At 40.5% G+C, this 23545-nt stretch overlaps 1 protein-coding gene across 3 annotated transcripts in view; it reads right to left on the bottom strand.

The window, feature by feature from the left end:
* The window catches only part of LOC149310581 (voltage-gated delayed rectifier potassium channel KCNH1), a 346345-nt gene that overhangs the window by 293560 nt on the left and 29240 nt on the right, over positions 1 to 23545 (bottom strand). For all 3 annotated transcript variants that reach the window (XR_016281686.1, XR_016281687.1, XM_089529247.1), the window contains exons 2-4: positions 20219 to 20342; positions 13873 to 13979; positions 1278 to 1406 (exon numbers count right to left, since the gene is read on the bottom strand). Coding sequence is in view for 1 of the 3 variants with exons in the window: in XM_089529247.1 (XP_089385373.1) it covers positions 1278 to 1406; positions 13873 to 13979; positions 20219 to 20342 (360 nt within the window). In the remaining 2 variants the exon portion in view is untranslated. The remainder of the gene's footprint in view (positions 1 to 1277; positions 1407 to 13872; positions 13980 to 20218; positions 20343 to 23545) is intronic.

The raw sequence follows: 23545 nt of genomic DNA on the forward strand, positions 1-23545 counted from the left end.
CAAAAGCCACTCTGATAGCCTTTACATCTGTAGAGTGAAGTGAAATGTTGTTGTTGTTTTTGCTGTTATGCAAAAAGATCTTGAAGCACCTTTGAGACTAACTGAGAGAAAGAAGTTGGTAGCATAAGCTTCGTAGACTCAAGTCTACTTCACCACATTCAGATTTGTGCTACCAACCTCTTTCTCTCCGTCTTAACATCCCTTTGCATACAGATGAAGACCAACATGACTACGTCTTTGAATTCCATTGTTATTATTGTCATCATCATTTACATATATATATATAGCATCATCAGTGCACAAGCCACTTTACAAGTAAAAAACCAACTAAAAACCTTAGTTTCCTGCCCTCAGGGTTACAATTTAAACAAATAGGATAAAAACATCAGACCATGTGCACTTACTTCAATCTGAATCTTACTACTTATATACTCATGAATAAGTCTAGAAGTTTTAGTAAAATTATCATCATCATCATCATCATCATCATCATCATCATCATCATCCTTTATTTATATAGTGCTGTAGACTCAAAAAACCTGAGTTGACTTAGAATCACAGAGTTGGAAGAGACTGCAAGGGTCATCCAGTCCATCCCCCTTCCATGCAGGAACTCGCAATCAAAGCATCCCCAACAGATGGCCATCCAGCCTCTGTTTAAAGACCTCTAAGGAAGGAGACTCCACTACACTCCGAGGGAGTTTGTTCCACTGTCAAACAGCCCTTACTCTCAGTTCCTCCTAATATTGAGTTGGAATCTCTTTTCCTGTAGCTTGCATCCATTGCTCCGGGTCCTAGTATTTGGAGCAGCAGAAAACAAGCTAGCTCCCTCCTCAATGTGACATCCCTTCAAGTATTTAAACAGGGCAGGTCAATGTAAGTACATACTTTAACTCTTATATATAAAAAAAGAAACTATCCCCTGGTGAAAGGCACGAATGTAATCTGTCCTGGAAGCACCGACCTCTCTCTGCTCTCTCATCCATCACTCTTTACTGTGAGCACAGTTATGCCTGCTGGAATTTTGTAAATTCTTTGGCATTGCTTTCCTCTGCTTCATCCTTTGGATTCTTTGTTACACGCCTCTAAGTTTTACCCTCCACTTATACATAGGTCATATTAAAATCCATAAATTTGGCCCCAAAGCCTGCCCTCAACTTATACATGAAGTATATATGATAATTCTTTGGATTTTTTAAAAAAAACTTGATTAAAAAAACAACAGATGCAAAATGTATTTTAATATGCATTTGTAAAAAAAGAAACATCCAACAAACCTTTGCATGAGTCATCCTCAATAGGCTGTTTGAAAGCTGTTATGTCACTGAAAGTGCAAAGAAACAAAACAACTTTGTCCTGTTCATTTCGAATTGGAGCAATTTTCACAAAGAACCAAACAGGAGTCCCTGGAGGAAAAAAAGAAACATGGACATGCTCATCAATGACATAAAAATTGTATTACATGCAAGCCATACAAGAAAGCCCCAAGAAGTAACACTGCTTTTTTAGACACACAGAGGGAATAATGCTAAACTAACTCGAGAAAAGCAGAAGAAATTTAGGAGGGTAAATCAACTGTCTTCTTAATAATGGTTCCAACATTATGGGGCAAGTTTCATTGCATAATATTTGTTTTCTGTTTGGTATGGTACACATAAACTACCCAAATGTTCAAAGACGAGTAGGTGTCTTACACTTGCACTAGAAGCAGGTAGTATTTTTCTGAAGGGTTCATATCAGTTCAGCCTGCAAATAGTGGAATGCATGTTTAAACACATCCCCACAGAAAAGACAACAATGAACATGTTTCCTACATAGAGAAAACTAGTATTTCACACTGCCATGTTCTCAGTCAGCCTTTATTTATTTATCTGATTTGTGTACTACCTTTTCCCAAAACTGGGGCTCAAGGTTGTTCATAGCAAGATTTTTAACAAGGATACAAAACACACATCTACAATTTAAAACAAAACTAAATAAATTGCCATTTTGAAACACAATGGAATTAAAAGCAATGTAAAGGTATATTTTTAAAAAATGCATCAGCAACCAATAAAAGCCTCCTCCTTAGCAATCAGTCAGTTGCCCAAAGCCTGTCTAAATAAAAAGATCTTTGACTGGTAATGAAAGGACTGCAAGGAAGGAGCCAGGCTGGCCTCCACTGGAAAGGAGTTCCATAGCCTAGGACTAACCAATGAGAAAGTCCTCTCCCTATAGCAAGAAGGGAGATGTGAGGCCTATGAAAAAAAATTTGGGAGCACTGTATATCTCCCCAACCTCCCAAGGGGAATGTGGGCAATTTTGACATGTTTTTCCTCCCCATCCCCAGGAGATGCCTCTTTTAACATGGCAAGAATTGAAGTAGTTTAAATAACTAAATAAAGACTTCTCCTGGGCTGGGCATAAAATTGCCCAGGGTAGCAAAATTGCTCCCTACAATCCTACAGGACATGGGGATACTTTGGGCCAAAACATTCCAAACGGGGGGGGGGGGGGGGGGGGTAGGCATACTTCTACAAACTCCCACAGAATTCCAATGCAGTCTCCCAGCCCCTGGCAGCTGCCCACCCCTATTCTCTAGCCTTTCATAGACTCATACAATTATAGAGTTGGAAGAGGCCACAAGGACCATCCAGTCCAACCTCTGACATGCAGGAACTCTCACTCAAAGCATACCCAACAGATGGCCATCCAGCCTCGTTTAAAGATTTCCAAGGAGCGAGACTCCACCACTCTCCAAGGAAGTGTGTTCCACTGTCGAACAGCCCTTACTATCAGAAAGTTCCTTCTAATGTTGAGGTGGAATCTCTTTTCCTGTAGCTTGCATCCATTGTTCCATGTTCCAGTCTCTGGAGCAGCAGAAAATAGGCTTGCTCCATCCTCAATGTGACACCCCTTCAAATAGTTAAACAGGGCTATCATATCACCTCTTAACTGTCTCTTCTCCAAGCTAAACATACCCGGCTCCCTAAGTCTTTCTTCATAAGGCATGGTTTCCAGACCCTTCACTATTTCAGTTACCCTCCTTTGGACATGCTCCAATTTGTCAACATGCCTTTTCAATTTTGGTGCCCAGAACTGGACACAGTATTCCAGGTAAGGCCTGACCACAGCAGAATAGAGTGGCACTATTACTTCCCTTAATCTAGACACTATACTTCTATTGATGCAGCCTAAAATTGCATTGGTCTTTTTAGCTGCTGCATCACACTGTTGACTTATATTCAATGTGTGGTCTAGATCCTAGATCCCTGTCATCCATTGTCTCATTCAGCCAGGTGTCCCCCCATCCTGTATCTATGCATTTCATTTTTCTACCTAAGTTCATTACCTTACATGTCTCTGTGTTGAAATTCATTTTGCTGAAATTCATTTGGCCCAGCTTTCAAATCTCTTCAGGTCTTCCTGAATTTTGATCCTGTCCTCTGGTGTATTAGCTACTCCTAATTTGGTGTCATCTGCAAATTTGATAAGCATGCCTTCTATTCCTTCATCTAAGTCATTGATAAAGATGTTGAATAGCACTGGAGAGAACCCTGTGGCACCCCACTGGTAACTTTTCTTCAGGATGAAGATTAGCCATTGCTGAGCACCCTTTGTGTTCAGCCGGTCAACCAATTACAAATCCATGTAACAGTTGCATTGTCTAGCCCACATTTTACAAGCTTGTTTGCAAGAATGTCATGGGGAACCTTGTCAAAGGCCTTACTGAAATCAAGATATTCTATATCCACAGCATTCCCTTTGTCTACCAAGCTGTTCTGCCACACACTACAGATTTCCCTGGCCAGACTCCTACTGGAGCACCACATTGGTGTAACTACGCTGTCATAGGCAGCTGATGACAGAAAGCAAGAGGCTACAAATGTAGCAGCTGTAAAAGAAATGAGGAAAAAGTGCAATGACTAACACAGTGCATCAACAGGTTTCAGACACTGGCCCCCAAGTAACTTTTCCAGGCTCAGAGCTAGAAAGAAAGAAACAATAGTAAAGACCATCAAGGCAAATTATGCTTCTCGCTTATCACTTCTACTGTCTTCAAAACTACCTCCAGCCAGAGTAATAAACTGCTAAAATTCTGATTGTAAAATATTACTGCTGAAATAACAACTGTTGGTAGCTCTTTGGCCCCAGTGGATACTGTATTCATGTAACCAAGGCTGTTTATATGTGCTGTTGTAAACAAAAGGAACTGTGACAATCTAAATTCACTTGCAAGAAAATCAGATTCTCAACGACTGGTATAAATTTTGTCACTTATTTTACACAACTTACTCTGTTTTTGCTCATTATGGGGAGTAGAGATGCCAGTGAACTATGTCATGCTCAGATATAAGCTTTGGGGAGGAAAAGCATGTAATGTTTGCCTCACAGACAAGGCAGGCTTTATAAATCCACTCACTCCCCATCTTCTCTGGTTTAGACTGACATCTATAAGCCATCCTAGCTTCCTCACAAACATGCTGTATGTAATAATGACTGGAATTTTGCTAACTCATTGTTACCATCATCATCAACAACAACAATAACAACAACATTATTTATGCAGAGTGTTGCATACTTACAGCACCTTGGACTTTTATTTCCTACAGAATTTACTTCCCACCATTCACTTTTACAAAATTCCAAGCCATTTCTCAGCCCAACAAAGAATACTAAACAATACTAAAACATGTTTAAAATAGAAAGCAATACAAACAGTCCTCCATATACATAGATTTTTTTTAATCCACAGATTAAAGCCTCCACAGCTTGGAAATATTTTTTTAAATATAAATTTAAAAAAGCAAATCTTGATTTTGCCATTTTATATAAGGGCCACCATTTTACTGTGCTACTGTATGTAATGGGATTTGAGCACCCACGGATTTTGATATCCACATGGTTCCTGGAACTAAACCCCAGTGGATACCTAGGGCCCACTGTACTAGTACAAAGTGACACAATATCCAAGTAGATCAGGTTGAAATAGTAACAGTCAGCAAACAGCTGTCTCAGAGGTTAGAAACTGAGAAATGAAAACGCCCCCCCATACCCAAAAGGCAAATTGGGAGGGGTGTGTGCATTACACCATTAGGGCTCCTAAACTGAAAGGTCCCTCTCCCTTATTTTTACCTCTGTCACCTCAGATAGCAGGGAATCCAGAGAATTGCTACAATCCTGATTTCAGCTATTGAGAATCCTATGTGAGAGCATCTTTTGGATTTGTTTGTTTGTATCCATACTGTTCTCACATACTGGAATCCCAAGGTAGGAAGCAGAGTAGAAGCAAAGAAAGCAGTGAGATTTGCTTCGGTTCAAGAAATGAAGCAGGAGAGAGACTGATAGAGTTCTGTGAGGCCAACAATGTATTCATTGCAAATACCTTCTTCATACAACCAGAGAGGAGACTGTACACATGTACATCACTAGATGGTCAACACAAAAATCTAACAGATTATATGATAGGGAACAGAAGGTGGATAAACTCCATTCTTGCAAAGATGAGACCAGGTGCAGACTGGAGCACAGGCCATGAATTACTAATATCCAAAATAAGAATAAAACTGAAGAAGAATACCAAATCAACAACCATGCCAAAATATGATCTGGAAAACATTCCAACAGAATTTAGACACTATGCACTTAACATTTCTATATTCAAATTAGACACAATTTTAACATGTTTGAAATTTAACTATCTGATGCATAAAGCCTGTTGAGCATCAGTATCATGCTTTTTCTCCAGACAGTGAAATCCTGATGAAAATTTGATCCGTCTGCTGAAAATTTAGGAGGGAAATCAGCACTGGTGCCACTGGAAACCTTCTTCTCAGTGTCAGCCAGGAGTTGGTCAATTTATATGTGAACTGTGCATGAAGGAAGGATACCTTAGAAATAACTTGCCATGGACTAGAATCTTGATCAATTTCCTCCTCCTTACAGCTGCTAGATTCATTTTTAAAACAAATGTAAAATTAATGCAACATCCAACACTTCAAAATGTCAAGTTCAAACCAGGTCCTCTAGACTCAGAGATTATACTCCAAACAGAATCTTGTCTCAGAAGTAACAGAACAGCACTCTGTCCTGAGGATGTTAAGCATGATAGGGCTTTCTCCCATAGGACTGCAACTTTAGTCACTAATGTTTTTTCAGCTAATGTTGTTACACCAACCTTTTGATATTTTGGACTATAGATGTCATCAGCCACAGCCTGCATGGCCTGTGGGCAGGGATGATAGGTGCTCCAATTTAAAAACATCTGGAAAGTGTCAGGTTGGGTAAAGCTAAATTGTGTACTTTGATGGCTAGAAATAAAAAAAGCTAGACATGTTATCACCTTACCCTTGATATGGTAAAACATAGAGCTGAATTTGGGTTACATAATCGTTATGACTGACCTTTGAAACTCTCTCAATCAATACTGTACTATTCATTTAAAGCCCTAAATGGCTTGGGTCCAAGCTATCTCAGAGACCGCCTCTTCCCATACAATCCTCCCCGCGCTCTCCAGTCCTCTGGGAGGAACTTGTTGCAGCCTCAAAAATCGAGGCTTGCGGCGACCTCCCGGAGGACTTTCTCTGTTGTCGCCCCTAGGCTCTGGAACGGCCTGCCGGATGAGATCCGTCAATTAACATCTTTGGACAGCTTCAAAAAGGCTGTCAAGACAGATCTCTTCAGGCAGGCCTTCCCAGACTGAAATATCCCGGCCTCAGGATCTCAGGATTTCCCCCTCCTCAGTAATGTCTCCAAAGCCCCCTTTTCTTTAGAACTGAAGTTGCAGTGGTTTATTGGTTGGTATTATTTTGTTTAATTTATTGTTATTTTAACTAGTTATTGTGGTTTTAAATTAGATATGTTGTTTAATAACTTTTTAAGGGGGGAGGGAAATATATTGTTTTTATGCTGTATGTTATTTTAATGTTGTAAACCGCCCGGATTGGTTCGCCACAGGGCGGTATATAAATAAAAATTTATTATTATTATTATTATTATTATTATTATTATTAATAGTGTTGTTGTCTGTGTGACAGGAGCCCACATATTCTGCCCTGGATTAATTAGCAAGCAAAATGAATTTGGGGATTTAGGATGGGTTAGGCAGGTCATGCTGTTGATACAAAGATTATATATACTTTAGCCAAGTGATGTCTCCTGCAGTTGACTTTGTTGACAAGCAGAGAACATAGACAGAGGAAAAGATAACTGGCTATGCAGCTTCATGGGATAAGCCCTTGGTATAAAACACTTATATTGACAGTCTAGGAATACTAATTCCATTGTCTTAAAAACTGCGGCCTGTTACAGAATCCATCTGTGAGCTAGGTGGCAAACAGGTCAAAAGAAGAGAACTTTACATATTAAGATAAAGACATTATGTTTTCATGTCCAAAGGTTATTCTACTGAAGAAGAAGTCTGAGAAGCAAGTTTTCAGGCCAAGAGCTATTTTGATAAGATGCATGGATTATCTGGTTCTTGGCTATGATTTTAAAAGTAACTGTGGAAAAGAAAACAGTGGAGAAATTCAAGATTTTCATGGAGGAAGGGATGGTTAAAATAAATTCTTAGAGGATGTTGCATAATCAACTTAAACCAGATGTGTGCAAACTGTAGGCCTCCATATACTGTTGGACAGCATCCCCCTCCTTCACCATTGACTATTCTGGCCAGGACAGATGGGAGCTGCAGTCCCATAACTTCTGAAATGTCACAAATTTCCCTTCACTGATGTAAACTAACATAAACATAAGCAATTGCTTACTCAGTTCACAACATCTCCAAAGGTGAACAGAGTAACTGTTCCCTGCTTCTTACTTGTTTCTAAGACATCAATATGGATCTGGGATATTCACACAAAAATTCAGTGAAAAGTATTGTTATTGTTAGTATTTATTATCAATAAAACACATACATTGATAAGGCAAGTCCAGAACTTGGACTGTTACTTTTCAAATGAATGTATTGCTGCAGTTGTTGTTATTATTATTATTATTATTATTGGTACTTAATGGTCAAGATAACCATTAGTATGAGAATACCATGAGAACACCATTAGTATTCTCAGTCTAACAACATCTGGAGAGCTATACATTCACCATCCCTGCCGTAGAGTGCCACAATAAGGTAGAAGAGACAAAACAAAACTAAATAGTCTAAGCAGATTCTTATAAAAATGGCAAGCATGGTGTAAAATTCCAGGTGGTATGTACCTTCCTATACATGAGAAAAGTAGTAAAAAAAAAAACCCTGTACAATTCTGTTGGTGGTTTTGCTCTTTACTAGAGACTGGCATTGACCACTTTGTGCTGCAAGAGAGTTACAAGCAGAATCTTGTCTCAGAGGTAGCAGCACCTCAGGCTGTACTATAATAGGCAGAAAGGGAACAAGCAGAAGATAAATAAAATATGGCCTTTCCAAAAAGGCAATGATTCAGTACAGAGGTATCACTCAGTTCTTGTAAGAGCATGCTGAGTCTTTGAAAACTGACAAATAAACTAACAGTCACCTAACAGGCCACCAGGCTGCCAGATACAAGACTTGAAGTCAATGTCAAAATGAATGTGAAATGAATTTGATTCCCTCTCCTGGCCAAAAACATACCATAACTATGTGGCAATTCTTTCAAGGAAGCCAAGTCTTAATTTGGCTGGAAAACTTGGTTAGACCAATTCTTTGTTGCTCTCTAGAAGCTTCTACGAACTTCTAAGTTTGGAATTTGTATTCCAGAGAATTCTAATAGTCCATGAAAGCATCTTCTCCTAAAACATGGGTTCCCAACCTGGAATGCCCACCAGCCTGGTGGATATAAAATGGAATTTCAAGGGGTGTGACAAAGACTGGCTTATGTCCTTGAGAGACCAGTCATCCCTCAGTTAGAGGGATTGCTCAATTAAGATTTGCAGGTTATGGACTGAGTTAAAGGCTTTTTTTTAAGTTGTCCTAAAATATGCCCTTTTAGAAGATTGTCAGCAGTATTCTAAAGTTACAAAACAAACAGCATACTGTTACATGCTTCATGCTTGCTCTCACTTGGCTTCTCCTTGTCCAAGCTGTCTTCATCTTTGATTTGCTTAGTGTGATGAATGAGTCAAGAACTCTGACTTCTTTCCCTTCCCCTCAAGTGAACAACATACATGGTTATATTCTGTTAATTGCAACCCAAAGGTAGTTCCTTGGATGGGAGGACTGGGGAATCTGACTGTTCTAGACAGCAATCCTTCAAAAACAACAGCTCCTGTGGGTCAATGGATTCTACGAACAGAGAGCTGGGGTAGCAATGGGAAGCCCTCTAATCCCTGTTATAGTAAACTTCTATATGGAACACTTTGAAAAGCAAACCCTGGAAACAGCACCAAAAAAGCCCACAACTTGGTTCCGATACATGGATGACACTTTCACCATTTAGAGCCATGGAGAAGAAGATCTGGCTGTGTTCCTGAACCATCTGAACAACATCCACCCCAACATCCAATTCACTATGGAAAAAGAAAAAGAAGGAACACTGCCATTCTTGGATGTCCTAGTCATCTGCAAACCGAACCAACATTTGGGTCACACAGTATACAGAAAACCCACACATACAGACAGATACCTGCACAAAAACTCCAACCATCACCCAGGACAAAAAAGAAGCACAATCAAAATACTGGTAGACCAAGCAAAACGCATCTGTGAACCCCACTTCTTGAAAGATGAACTGAAGCACCTGGACCAAGCTCTACAGGCTAATGGTTATTCCAGCTCAGACATCAGAAGGGCTGTCAGGTCCAGGAAAACCCAAAGGAGTGAAGACAAGCAACCACCCAAAGGGAAGGTATTTTTACCATACATCAAAGGAGTCACAAACAGAATAGACAAAGTGGTGAGGAAGCACAGCTTTCAAATGGTTTACAAACCAACAAAGAAAATCCAGCAAATGCTTCGCTCAGCCAAGGACCAGAGAGACCCTCTCACAGCCGCAGCAGTTTACTGCATACCATGCAGCTGCGGACAAGTCTACATAGGGACCACCAAATGCAGTGTGCAAACAAGAATCAAGGAACACGAGAGACATTGCAGACTGGGCCATCCAGAAAAATCAGCAGTAGCAGAACATGCCACAAACCATCCTGGGCATAATATACTGTTTGAAAACACTGAAATTCTGGACCATGCCAACCACTACCATGTCAGGATGCACAGGGAAGCCATTGAAATCCACAAACACCTGGACAATTTCAACAGAAAAGAGGAAACTCTTAAAGTAAACAAGTTTTGGCTACCAGTCCTGAAAGATAGTAAGATAAAGGCTCAACAAATGCAAATGAGAAATCTCCCAGGGTCAGGGGTTTTCCAGCAGACAATGAGCACTAATCAAGCAGACACTAATTCTCTTTTGCAGACCCTCCCACCCTGAGGCCTGCCATTAGCAAGAGAACAATACACATGCAAATCACTCCTGCCTTTCCAGGAGTGTGTGTGTGTGTGTGTGTACATATCCAACTCCTTTCCAGGCAAGCATTCTCTGAAGATGCCAGCTACAGATGCTGGCAAAACGTCAGGAAGAAACTCTTCTAGAACATGGCCACATAGCCCGAAAAACCCATAAAAACAACAGCTCCTAGATTCATCATTTTCATTATAAACCCATAACAAAGGAATTTATTTTAAATTTTATGTTAATTGGAGTATCTGTATTTGTATTGTAATATATTTGTCTGTTTAGTCTGCATAATGTCAAATTGTGTTGTTGTTAGAGTTTCATTGTTAATTGATGGAATGTAATCCTGAATAAACATTTATTAAAAAAAGAAAAGAAAAGAAACCTTAGACAAGCACCTATTAGCTCTGACTAATATACCAACAGTGTCCTTTCTGGACAGCAGCAGCCTGGCTGTAGCAGCCCATGTATTTGTAACCTTAAGTGTATCTTATGTGAGGCTGCACTTGTGTTTGATCCAGAAGCTTCAGCTAATGGAGAATTCATCTGTACTGAAGCAAATGCAACACCTTTCCATTATCTAACAAGTTGCATTCAAGCTTTATTCCTGGTATATGAATATCTGAACACCTTGAGACAAGGAAACTTAATAGATTATTTTCCCTGACACAAAGCTGTGTGACTGATAAGACCACTGGAGTAGGCTTCACTGACTAAACTGCATCATGTCTGTTGTTCTGCAACAGCAACCTGACAGCTGGTTTTCTCTGTGGTGGTATCCATTTTTGGGATGGCTACCCAAACTCAAAACTTGCCAACTACAGTGTGCTTTAGGCACCTCTTCACCTAAGCATTTCCTGACTGACTATACTGTTGTGGATTTTAGTTCCTAAATTTTTTTTTTTAATTGAGATTTGTATATTACCATTATATCTTGTATTTTACTTTCTGTTTCAGATGCTGATGTACTGCAGCTCCCAGCAGTCCTAGGCAGTATTGGCAATAGTGAGACATAATGAGAGCTGTAACCCAGCAACATCTAGATGGCCTCATTTTGCCCATCCCTCCCGTATCCTGTTTCAAGATATTATTCAGCTATAGTATGTGATCTCTAAATTGATTAAATAAAAAATCTAAATAATGGATTAATTAATCTGAGGGAAAGAATCAGAAGATTGAGAAAGAGTTTGACAGTTACTGTTTCCCATAGCTAAACTGTTCGCTCCCTATCAACTTTTTTTTTAAGGTTACATACAAATACATGAAAGATATGGCCAAACCAAGGTTAGGCCTATTGAAGCACCCTTCTTATGCCAGCAACCCACATGGCCACCCATGAGTTCCCCACTCCATGAGAGGTGAATTCAGGTAGTTGTGGAGATTTAGCCTACAATGTTCCCAGAGAACTACAATGTGTCATCTAATCCAAGGCATTAAATAACATTTAAATTTGAAAGCAGCTGTGTAAACTCAGCTGTTCTTGTAAAATAAGCCCATGTGGCAGTACGAATGGTAAATCTCACTTTCACCAAGTGTCGAAAGCAATGAAGCATTTTCTTTTTACCCCATAGCTTTGAGACACTATGGAATTTTTCCCCTGCAATGATACGCAACTGTACAGTTTTTGTTTGTTTGTTTGTTTTGCAAAAACTATGCAGCTTCCCAGAAAAGTGTAGAGTTTTCCAAAAGCTACACAGCTTCCCCTGAGAACTGTGCAGCTTCCCCTGAAAACTGTGAAGCTTTTAGTATTGAAAGGATTTCTTTCAGGCAGCCACATATGTGTTTTGTGCAAGATTGCTTTTTTTTATATATCACAAACAGCACAACAGAAATGTTGCACCACAAAAATGTTGTGCAAATTCCAGCAATATTACACAACAAAAAAACTCATGTGGCTGCAACTTCAGTCAGCCCGAATTTCTTTTCCTGCTGCATAGCATTTGGGTCGCACAACTTTCAAACTGGCAAAGGCTACAGCCACGACACTGGACACTTCACCACATTGTTTGTATAGAGGTATAGTGTGCAATTTAGTTTTGCATTTTCTGCACTATCCCCAAAGATATAGTAAAAACCAATGTAGGAGAGTGAGGGTCCCCCCCCCTTGGGAAGCTGTGCAGTATAACAGTAAATAGTAAAAAAGACTTTAAGTGTAGGTTTTGACTGCAAAGCTGCAGTTTCTCAAACTCTTGTGCAGTTCTCAAAAACTGCCGTTTATGTTGTTTCAGGAACAAAAACATGTTCTTACAAATTGTGGGAACTTTTGCCATGCCGTTTTATTTCCTACCTAAGCTTCTCAAGGGGTTGGGAAACTCCAAATTCAACCCGAGTCAGGAAACTGATAAATTTCTTTTCCATCTGGATGGAAAATGCCTGGATTACCGGTATCTAAATATCAGCATTGGTGGCCATTCCACAGTGCTTAGAACACAGAAAATATTCAGAGGATCCCGCTGCTGACAATGCGAACCTGTACAATGTTTAGATAGATCAAGGGTAGACAATGATGGTCTTCCAGATATTATAGCAATAGCTATAGCAATAGCAACAGCAAGTACATTTCTATACCGCTTATCCATTTACAATGTGTAAACTAATTACCAACAACAAGCTGGGTACTCATTATACCAACCTACGAAATGATGGAAGGCTGAGTGGACCTTGGAGCCCTCCTCTAGGAATGAACTTACAACACTGTGGCTGCAGTACTAGCATTTACCCACTGCGTCATCAGGGCTCCTTACTGTGACACCAGGGCTCCTTAATATTACAAGTCAGATTATCCCTCAACTAGCTAGGACTGCTGGGAGTTGTAAGGCAAAAACACTGGGAGTAATAGTGTCATTTTGTCCAAGTCAGGCTCATAGTTCAAATAGTTACTCTCAGAAGGGATTTCCAGATCATACTGTACTGTACTATAAATTATATCCTTTACTTTCTTGTATATAAATCATATATCTTGTGTTTGAAATGTACTGGTTGGACCCTGAAATACCTGAGAAGTCCCCAATTTTAGTTACCTAGCTAGGTTTCCAAAAACAAATAGCTGTGAAGTGCCCTTACCATCTGAAATACATGGATGATGGTCTGAATTGAGATTGGTGAATCACATGTACAGGCCTCGTGCAGAGAAATAGGAAACCATGGCCAAAGGGATTCCTACAAGACCTCTGATATTAAAATTCTGTAAAAAAGCAATTTCCTACAGTCACTGCTTCTGGTTATCATTGACTTTGTGTCATCACTAGCAATCCTATTACTGTATGCCAAGTAAAGTTATAATTCCCATAATTCACTCCTTCTGGAAACCTATTAGTGAGGATAGAAGGAAACGAAATACCCTCAGTGCCATTCCCACAGTAGTGGTGATGGCCTGTCATGCTCATCAGGTTAAGATATATCTCTTCGTTTGCTTGCTTGGTTGCTTTGCTATTTCCTGACTGAAAATAGAATGAAACATTCAACTTACTGTTCTTCTTATACATCAAGATTTCAAAGGAGTTCATTTCGTAGTTCTCAAATGTTTGCCGGACTTTATCTACTGTGTCTTTGTCTGTCAGCTCTCCATACATAAAACTGCAAAAAAATGGAAGGATGTTCAAAAAAGGCTGTGAAGAGCCATACACAGGACATATTGGTGTGATTCTGTCTGTCTGTCTATCTATTTTATATCCCATTTTTCTCCCAATATAGGATCCAAGGCAGCTAAAAATTTGAGTTCCAACAAAATACATTTAAAACTATGGATAGTACAAAAATGTAAGAACAATTAAACAAATATATGAAAAACATTAATTTTAAAGATTTTTAAAAGCTGTTAAAAGATGATGATGATGATGATCATGATGACGACAACAAAAACACAAATTTAAGTACAAGTCACCCATACTGAAAGATTTTCTGCAACAGACAGTTGACACTCAAGGACCTTGGTAAACAGAAAGGTATTTTCTTGCCAGTAGAAAGAGAACAAAAGGGAGGCCAATGTAGTTTCCAGTGGGAGGAAATTCCACAGACTTGGGGCAGCCATTAAGAAGTCCCTCTCCTATATCATCACATCTTTGAAATAAAGCCCTTCCTCGACTTGGGGAGATACAATCTATCAGACAGTCTGGACCCAAGCTTTATTGGGCTTCATAGATCATAGTTAGCACTTTTAACTGTGTCTAGAAACAAAGCCAGTAATAGTAATCTAAGAGACCTACTCTATAATCTTATATAGTTCAATCCCACTGAGTTCAGTGGAATTCCAAGATTTATATATATAGGAATGTTGCTTTAAATTGGTTTAGGATTTCTTAGAATGCTCTTATATGAATTCACATCTCCAGATATGGCGTTTTGGTTGACAAAGATATATTCCATTTCCTTCCATTCCTGTCTTTACCACACCTCAATTCATGTTGTACTCTGTATTCTTTATTTTTTTAATTTTTTTGTATAATTACTTTATTGTTATAATATTGCTATGATGTTTTTGATGGGAGTGTATTTTTTTATGCCTTTGTTTTGTAATCCGCCTTGATTCCGCAAGGAACAGGCGGAATATAAATGAATTATATTGTTGTTGTTGTTGTTGTTGTTGTTGTTGTTATGCCATAGGATTGTGGGTACGGAGGGAGACAATCCTGTTGTATGAGAGGAAGGCTGCTTCCATATTATTGCATGTAACCCAATAACTGTTCTCCTAAAGAAGATACTGTTGACTGAAGCACATCAATACCAAGGCTACAAAATGTTCAGCATTTTCTGTTTCCTTGCATGCTTTGGTGTGAATGTGTCCAATCTTTTGCCATAATTGCTCTTTTTCTTAAGAAAGATTTGCAGTGCTGAGACTGGAGACTAGGGAATTCTGCAACAGAGAACTGCTAGCAGTTCATGAATATACAATCCTACCTGCCCCATCATTTGCAATGGGGCAATAGCAGATAAACAATATCAAATTAAAACAAATCTGTAGCAAAGAACCAAAGAAATTAAATGAAAAGAAAAAGAGGTTGTAACCAATTACAGTATACAAAGCTTGGCAATGCTAGCTGAGAGTCTGGGACATGTAGTCCAAAAAAGTAAGCTTTATAAGCTCTGAAAGCTCTGAAAGCTCTGAAAGTTTATTTATGAATTTCTCAAGCTGCCAGCTTCTCCCATGTGTACGTTCTGTAGTATCAACCTATCACTGCGGAACAGTATCAAAGGAAAGCAGTCAAGACATAATGTACTGTATCAGGCAGAGTAAATTTACTTTCTCATATCCACATAAATAAGAGGGGGGGCTATATGTGACACATAGGCTGCATGCAGCTTCCACTCCAAGACTCCAGAGCTCCCTAGGCTGGTTTGTTTTTTCTTCAAAATAATAACATTACATTGCTACAGAAACTCAGGTAGTGACCACATAAGCCAGAATATTTCAGAAGCAGCCCAGAGTATTCTGGCCCCAAAGCTGCCCCAACATCCTCCTGTTACCTGGCATTCTTGAGCAATGGTGAGTGGCTGTGCAACCCACCAATGCTAAGGGTCGCTCCTTCTGAAGCTGGAAATGAGGTGCCCACTGTCAAGCTGTAGTGAGGTGGTGACTGAGAGTGGAAGAGCTGAAAGGGCTAAGGGGAACCAGGTGGGGGAGGAAAAGCAAGGAGCTCCAGGGGCGGAGCCGGGGGAAGGAAGAGGCGTGGTTCCTGGGCAGATAAAAGGAGAGGGCCAGAGACACGCGGGAAGGACGTGGAATAACTGGTCGGGAAGTGGCGGCCGAGAAAGGGCAAGAACTGGTGCTCAGGAGCCCAAAGCGGGACGGAACCCCGGTCTCCCTGCAGGGGAAGACGGGGGTCAGGAGGAGAGGCCCTCACGAGGAGATACTGCTGCGAGATCTGCAGGAGGAGGGAGTATTGGCCTGGTCAGAAGCAGAGCAGTGGAAGCCGAGAGACCAGAGGGACCTTGAGGTGGAATGGTGGGACCCGAAAGGGGAACATTGGGAGATAGGGCCCAAGCCCAGAGAGCGGGAGAAGGCAGAGCTTGAACCCTTGGAGAAGCATTCAGGGGGACGCCAGAGGCGAACTAAAGAGCCTGGAGCGTCGGAGACGTGTCCCGAGGCCAGGAGTCTGGAGTAAGGCTCGTGTAGGAACACGGGAGGGTTGTATCAGTTGGTTGGAAGTTACGTTTGGACCCGGTGAGGGATTTATTATCATTAAAGGTTATTGTTGCTGCACGCTGTGGAGTAAGTTTGTTGCGCACGTGGAGGAGCCGGTGGTGGGAGGAACCCTTTGCAACCATCATGCAACCATCCGCCCCTGCCCCGCCCACACAAGCACATGGCTGAGTGCACCATTTTGACCTTAGAAGATGTGGCTCACAGCAGCAGTAATGAGTGGCATAGCAGGGAGCATATTAAACTGTTGTCCACCCTTGCTCTTGTGGAAACAGAGCAAAAGGGAATTTTTAAATAATGGTTTGTGTACTATTATTGGTGCTGACCTGTCTGGGCACTGTCCAGACATTTCACACCAGAACCAGGGACTGGGCCCAGTGTCATTAAGATTGGAAGGGGGAGAATGTGGTATTTATCCTGTGTGGACACTGCTCAGTCGCAGTCCAGTAAGTGCAGTACAGTGCATTAGAATGAGAACAGATAAGAGAACAGTCAATACCATATTCAGATCTATTTAATTACATGTCAGGTTCATTCATATTTAAATATAATTGTGCTAATAATTAATCAACTATGGATGAAGGGTTTATTTGTTAATCATGAGCAAGGTGGTTTATTTGTTACTAATGGGATTAAAACATTAAAATAAAATAAATAGAAAAGTAGTTTATTTTTATCTATTTTACGTAAATTCTTTTCATTTTTTTTAAAAGGTCCATTAAAACCTACCCCTTCCTGTCAGGCCATGTTCCTTGGGTGGGCAGCCCTCAAGTACTTGCCCAGTCCCATAGGGGCCCCTGGAGCTGGAGCCTATCCTCAGTGCTAAGGCTTCTGAGAGGGACAGGGTTTACCATCAGTGTCTTTAAAAATCAAACCTAAACCCATTCATCACACCATGACATGATGCCATGGTCATGCAAAAGTTGTCCCAACCCACTTTAAATATGGTCATGGCATCATGGCATGCACTCTGGGTTTAGGTCTAATCTTTAAAGATCCTGATGATAAACCCTGTCCCTCTCAGAAGCCTTAGCACTGAGGGTAGGCTCCAGCTGCCACTGCAGCAAAACCTCCCTGTTTCTTCTATTCTCTTAGACAAGAAGAAACTCATCAGAAAACTCCTCATTCAGGATCCTGCTAGGAGGTTCCCTTGTTGTTGTTAACTGCCATCAAGTCAACTTTGGCTCATGGTGACCCTATGAATGAGTGGCCTCCAAGTTATCCTACCATCAGCAGCTCTGTTCGTATTTTACAGATTCAGGGCCATAGTTTCCTTGATTGAGTCTGGAATGGGGTCGTCCATTCTTCCTAGTGCCCTCTGCCTTAACAAGCATTATTATCTTTTCTAATAAGTCATGCCTTCTCATAATACAGCCAATGTACAACAGTCATCTTGGCTTCTAGTGATAGTTCAGGCTTGATTTGCAATAATACTCATTTAATTGTGTTTCTAGCAGTCCACAGAACACATAGAACTGTTGGAAGATTTTTTGCATTCTCTTTTCCCCTCCTTAGATAGATAGCAGTTTCCTATATGGAAACTCTCCTCTCTCTCTCTCTCTCTCTCTCTCTCTCTCTCTCTCCAAACTAACCATGTGGTTTAGGTTACTCCCTCTTTGGGACTAAAAGATATTCTCTCTAAAGATTTTTTCCTGACTATTTGGGTCCTCCATCTTCCTTCTCCATCAATTTTCTTTGGAAAAATGGTGAGATAAATATTTCTGCTTAACCTAAAGTATTCACTAGCTAGATTAGGATATAGCCTTTGTGTATATATAGATTAAGGCCACTAATAAACTTTTGTTTGAACTTCAAGCTACTTGTGTTGTTTCTGAGTCGGTCTCGGTTCTTAGGGAAGCATAGTTAGACAAGGATACACATCTACAACTCTGCTACTTTAAAGCTAGACTCTAACAGGCTTGGCTTTGACATTTTGACATTTAAATATTTTTATTTCCTTTGAAAAGGCTGAAGCCTTGGGAAACTTAAATTATCCTACAAGAACTCTTCTCCAGCACCACATTTCAAATGGGGGTTTTCCCTACCTTTCTTCACTGTCCAGCTTTCACAACCTTACATAGAAACTGGAAATATCATGGCATGGACAATCCTAATTTTAGTATGCTATTATATATCTTTGCACTTCAGGATCTTGTCTAGTTCTTCATAGCCGCCCTTCCAAGACTTCTTCTGTTTTTTTGACTGAAATCTCCATTCTGATTAATGACTAAGCCAAGATATAGAAAATCTTGAACTAATTTAATGTCTTTGTAGTCTACTTTAATGTTACGTAAGTCTGTTAATTATTTTTTCTTAATGTTCCACTGTAAGTTTGATGTTGCACTTTCTTCCTTGATTTTCTTCAGTACCCATTCCAAATCTTTCATATGTTTTTCTAATAGCATCATGTCATCTGCACATCTTAAATTGTTGATGTTTGTTGCTCCAATATTCCTATCTCCAATCTATGCCACAATCTGAACTTGGTCTTCATTTCTGCAGAGAGAATGGAGCTTCTCCATCTTTTTCTTCCTATTATTTAATCATTTGATTTTGATATTGGCCATCAGGTAATGTCCAAGTAGGAGTATACCAGGGGTGGGGAACCTACATCCCTCCATGTTCTGACAAACTACCATTCCATCATGCCTCACCACTAGCCAAGCTGAAGGAAGTTTTAGCCAGGCTCATGAGAGCTTGGTTGTAGCTCATCCCCTTATGGTGATGCTACATGCCCTCTAACTCTCAGACTGACAGCTGAAGGCAGGGGGAAATGATATGCCATGTCCAGGCTTTACATCAGAACAAAAAAAATCTAAACAGGTCCCAGGTTTGGCAATACATACACAAGACGCTTAAGGGATCCCATGGTCTACATCCAATATTGTGCTAGGGGACACAATAATTGTTATTGGTTATTCTTCTCCCACCCCCTCTGTAACCTTTTGTGCTAACCAAAACTTACTCTGCAGTATTTCCCAGTAAACCAAAGCCAATATAAGGGGTACAGAAGGACCTACAAGAGGAAGGGATCAGCCTCTCCAGTTTGCACTGACAGAAACACCACCTCACTTTTTCTCTTTTAGAAAAAATCATAATCACACATACACACACACATACACAACTGTAACACTGTTTAGACTTGGTCATCAAAACTGTGGCTCATGACATACAAGTAGAAGATCAATAGCATGGCCATAAAATCATTATATTGGATTTAAACAGGGGAAACCTGGTTGCAACTCAGCTTTGAAGCTTACTAGGCAACCACAGATGAGTCACAGTCTCTGAACATCACTAGATGCTGTGAACATAAAAGGGGGGAAACCCTCCTTACACACCCATGCACGCACACCTCCATTTAAATTATGAGAGCATAGAACCCCTTATACATAGTTTTAACAAATTTTATTTGCTTTAATTCTCACTTTTGGGAAAACTATATATAAAGTTCTTTATCACTGTCATTATCATCACCATCATCATCACCAGAATTGTGTGGTTTTCTAGCATCAGACACAGTGAAATTACACAATGCTAATTCTGCAAGTGTTGCTGATCTCTCAATCAAAAATTGCCATTGGGACGAACATATTGTTGCTGTTTTTATTTTGTTCAGACAAGGAAAAGCAACATTACACGCTGTTTAACAGAAAGTAAATTATCACTGAAATACCTGCAGGTGCTGCTTTTTTGCATAACTTCTGCTCTGTGGTATCCTGAGAGCTTGCAAAATCCATCATTGCTGTACACAATAGGCCAATCCACTATCTGGGCATTACCCAGGACAAAATTGGTATCTGTTTGAAACAATATATCAATTAGACAAAAGGGCTCCACGGCACATTAAATTACTATATAGTAATTCCACCACCCTACCACCACCATACCACCCACATTAATGCACATACATACATCTATGTATGCACAGTTACAGAGCTCTTGATTCTTATAGGTTCTCCCTCATTCTAACAACTGAGGCCTGAACCTGATACGACATTAATTGCATGGATACAATTAATATGTGTGTTTTAAACATGGAAATGGCAGAGCCTCAAGCAATAGGAAAAAGGTAGAGACACATTGATCTTTCACTTCTTGCCATGGTCCTGATGAAAACTTCCCCCAACCCCAGCTGCTGGAGAAAAGCTTCCCATTGGCTAAGCTGGAAAGAAGCCTCCACTGGTAGTGGAGTGGTCCTCTGTCCTACTTTACACTGGACAATCCTGCTGGGAAATTCCCTGGAGGACAGCTATCCATCTGAAGAGTTGCCCAGGCCAGATCTGTTTTAAATAGGAAGAACCATAATAAGGAACCCAGGAGCCCTAAGAAAGCACCCCAACCAGATTTAGCACCTTGGATAGCAGACTGAGAAGGGATACAAGTCATCTGGGCCCAGCCTACACTGGAGCTTCAGTTATCCTGGCTCATTTTCAATTTGGATTTGCTCCTCTTAGCTCACATGTTCTTTTTTTCTTTTTTTCTTTTTTTAAGTCTGCTTAAGTACTAGGATTGAGAGTCATACAGCTCTTCAACTGGGGCTGAATAGGTTACAAGGAGTATGTTTTTGCATCCACATGATAGCCTAAGTTACATTGTTCTGGATTATGTTTGGGCCATGAAGACTGCAATCCCCAGGTGAGGCAAGTGTATCATAAGCATCAGACATGAAATATGTACATGGTTAGAAGTGGGATCAAGGCAGTATTGGAAGGAGGGGGTTTCCCCATGAAAGCCTGGATTAGGATGACCTGATTATCATAAGCATGGGTAGATTGGGGCAAGGTGCCTGCAAATGCCTCTTCTACTGTCAGATCACTCCTGCCTAATGGGAAATAATGGGTGGGTGGTCACCACATGGGAATTTTCTATAATGAAGTCCCTCTTCTGAGCAACATGCAGAAACAGCAGCAGCTGCAACAACTGCAACTACAGTCCCTGCTGCAGCATCCTCACTGCCCTGAATCTCAGGGACAGAGTAGCTGCTAGGGAAGGGGAAAAGAAGGAAGAGTAGCACCAACATAAGAACACACATACACTAACATAAATGCATACACTTGTGTTTCCAGAGCCCCACAATTGCAGGAGAAAGAACCCCAAACCAGCTTCTTGTGTCACCAGTACCATCACTGTTGGCAATCTGCTGTCAGCAATCAAAGCCGAGTGCAAAGAGGAGGGACAAAAATAGAGCAAAGAAGCAAAAGCTGGCAAGCAGAAGAAATCAAGTCACAAGAAGGGCAGCTCTGTGGACAAAAAACAGGAATGACACAGTAGAATCATAGAGTTGGAAGAGACTTCAAAGGCCATCAAGTTCAACTCCCTGCCATGCAGGAATACATAATCAAATCATCCTCAATAGATGGCCATCCAGCCTTATCTTAAAGACCTCCAAAGAAAAAGACTCCACCATACTCCAAGGAAATGTGTTCCACTTTCAAACAGCTCTTACTGTCAGTAAGTTCTTCCTAATGTTTAGGTGGAATCTCTTTTCCTGTACTGTCTGGCCTCCGTATCCATGGACTTACCAACCGCGGATTCCCGGATCCATGGACGACAAGTCCGTGGGGGATGGCAACAAAGGAGGAGGGGGGAGAGAAGAAAGAGGAAGGAAGACTGGCTGCAGCAGTGGCGAGGGGAGGAGGGGAAGAGGAGGAGGAAGGAAGAACAGCTGTGGCAGCAGCTGAGGAGGAAGAGGAGGAGAAGGAGGAAAATGAGGGGGGCACAACTGCGAGGTGATGGTGGCAGGAGGAGGAGGAGGAGGCAGCAGCTCCCTGCCATGATGGGGGGGGGGGCAAAGTCCTATTGCCCCCAATAGTGGACAGGCCACATGACCATGCTACCATTGAGGAGAATGGGACTTAAGCATCCACGGATTTTGGTATGCACGGGGGGGGGGATCCAGAATGGATCCCCCACGAATACCAAGGACCCACTGTAGCTTGAATCCATTGTTCCAGATCCTAGTCTCTGTAGCAGCAGAAAACAAGGTTGCTCCATCTTCAGTATGACATCCCTTCAAATATTTAAACACAGCTATCTTGTCAACTCTTAACCTTCTCTTTCACATGTACTGTTGTCAATTGTTATGGTCATTTTTAATTCTGATCCTATCTTCTGGGGTATTAACTGACCCACCTAATTTGGTGTCATCTTCAAATTAGGTAAGCATGCCCTCTATTCCATCATCCAAGTCATTGATAAAGATGTCAAATAGCATTGTCAGAATCCTGTGGCACCTCACTAATCACTTCTCTCCAGGATGAAGAAGGGCCACTGATAAATGCAAAGAATCATAAAGGTGCGTCTTCTCAAGTGTGGCTTCCTAAGTTTATAGCAACAAAGATGCAAGCATGTAATTCTTACATACTTCCACCAATCCACTCCTCTATATCTGTAGTTTTTTTAAAAAATAAAGAAATAAAAACCACCCACATTAAGTCTGGCAAAATATTTACTGCTATCATTAGCAACTTTGCCAAGTGAAAGACACAAATAAGGGAAACTTAAACACTAATTCCTATAAACTTTCACTCACTCACCCACTCACTGCCTTTTCTCACAAAAACATTACTCATGCAAGGGGTTCAATGAAACATACCTTTTGTGATGTACATCCCTTGGCCTATTAAATTTACACAGGAAAGGGATCTTTATACTCCTCCTCAAGTGAAATATGGTGACAATATAACTACAGGACATTTTAACTGCTTTGTTTCTCACAACCTTTGTTAAATTCCCTGGCATTTGCTTAGTCTGTTGCTGTGGTATGTTCCAAAAACAATAAAGCATGCCAACATTTATTATAATTAATTCAGTCAAACCCAATTTTTTCCTTATTGTTTTCATGCCATACACACTCCATGAAACTTATATTCCTCTATTAACTCAGCCCTCCTTCACACTAAAATAGATATTGAAATGGTAACATTTAAATGAGCCGGTTTAAACTTGAAAGTGTGTTTTTGTTAATATTTTTTAAAATAATATTTATGAATATATACAA

This window comes from Sceloporus occidentalis, unplaced genomic scaffold (genome assembly GCF_023333645.1).
Source record: "Sceloporus occidentalis isolate IW3139 unplaced genomic scaffold, rSceOcc1.0.p SCAF_6, whole genome shotgun sequence".
Lineage (NCBI taxonomy): Eukaryota > Metazoa > Chordata > Lepidosauria > Squamata > Phrynosomatidae > Sceloporus > Sceloporus occidentalis.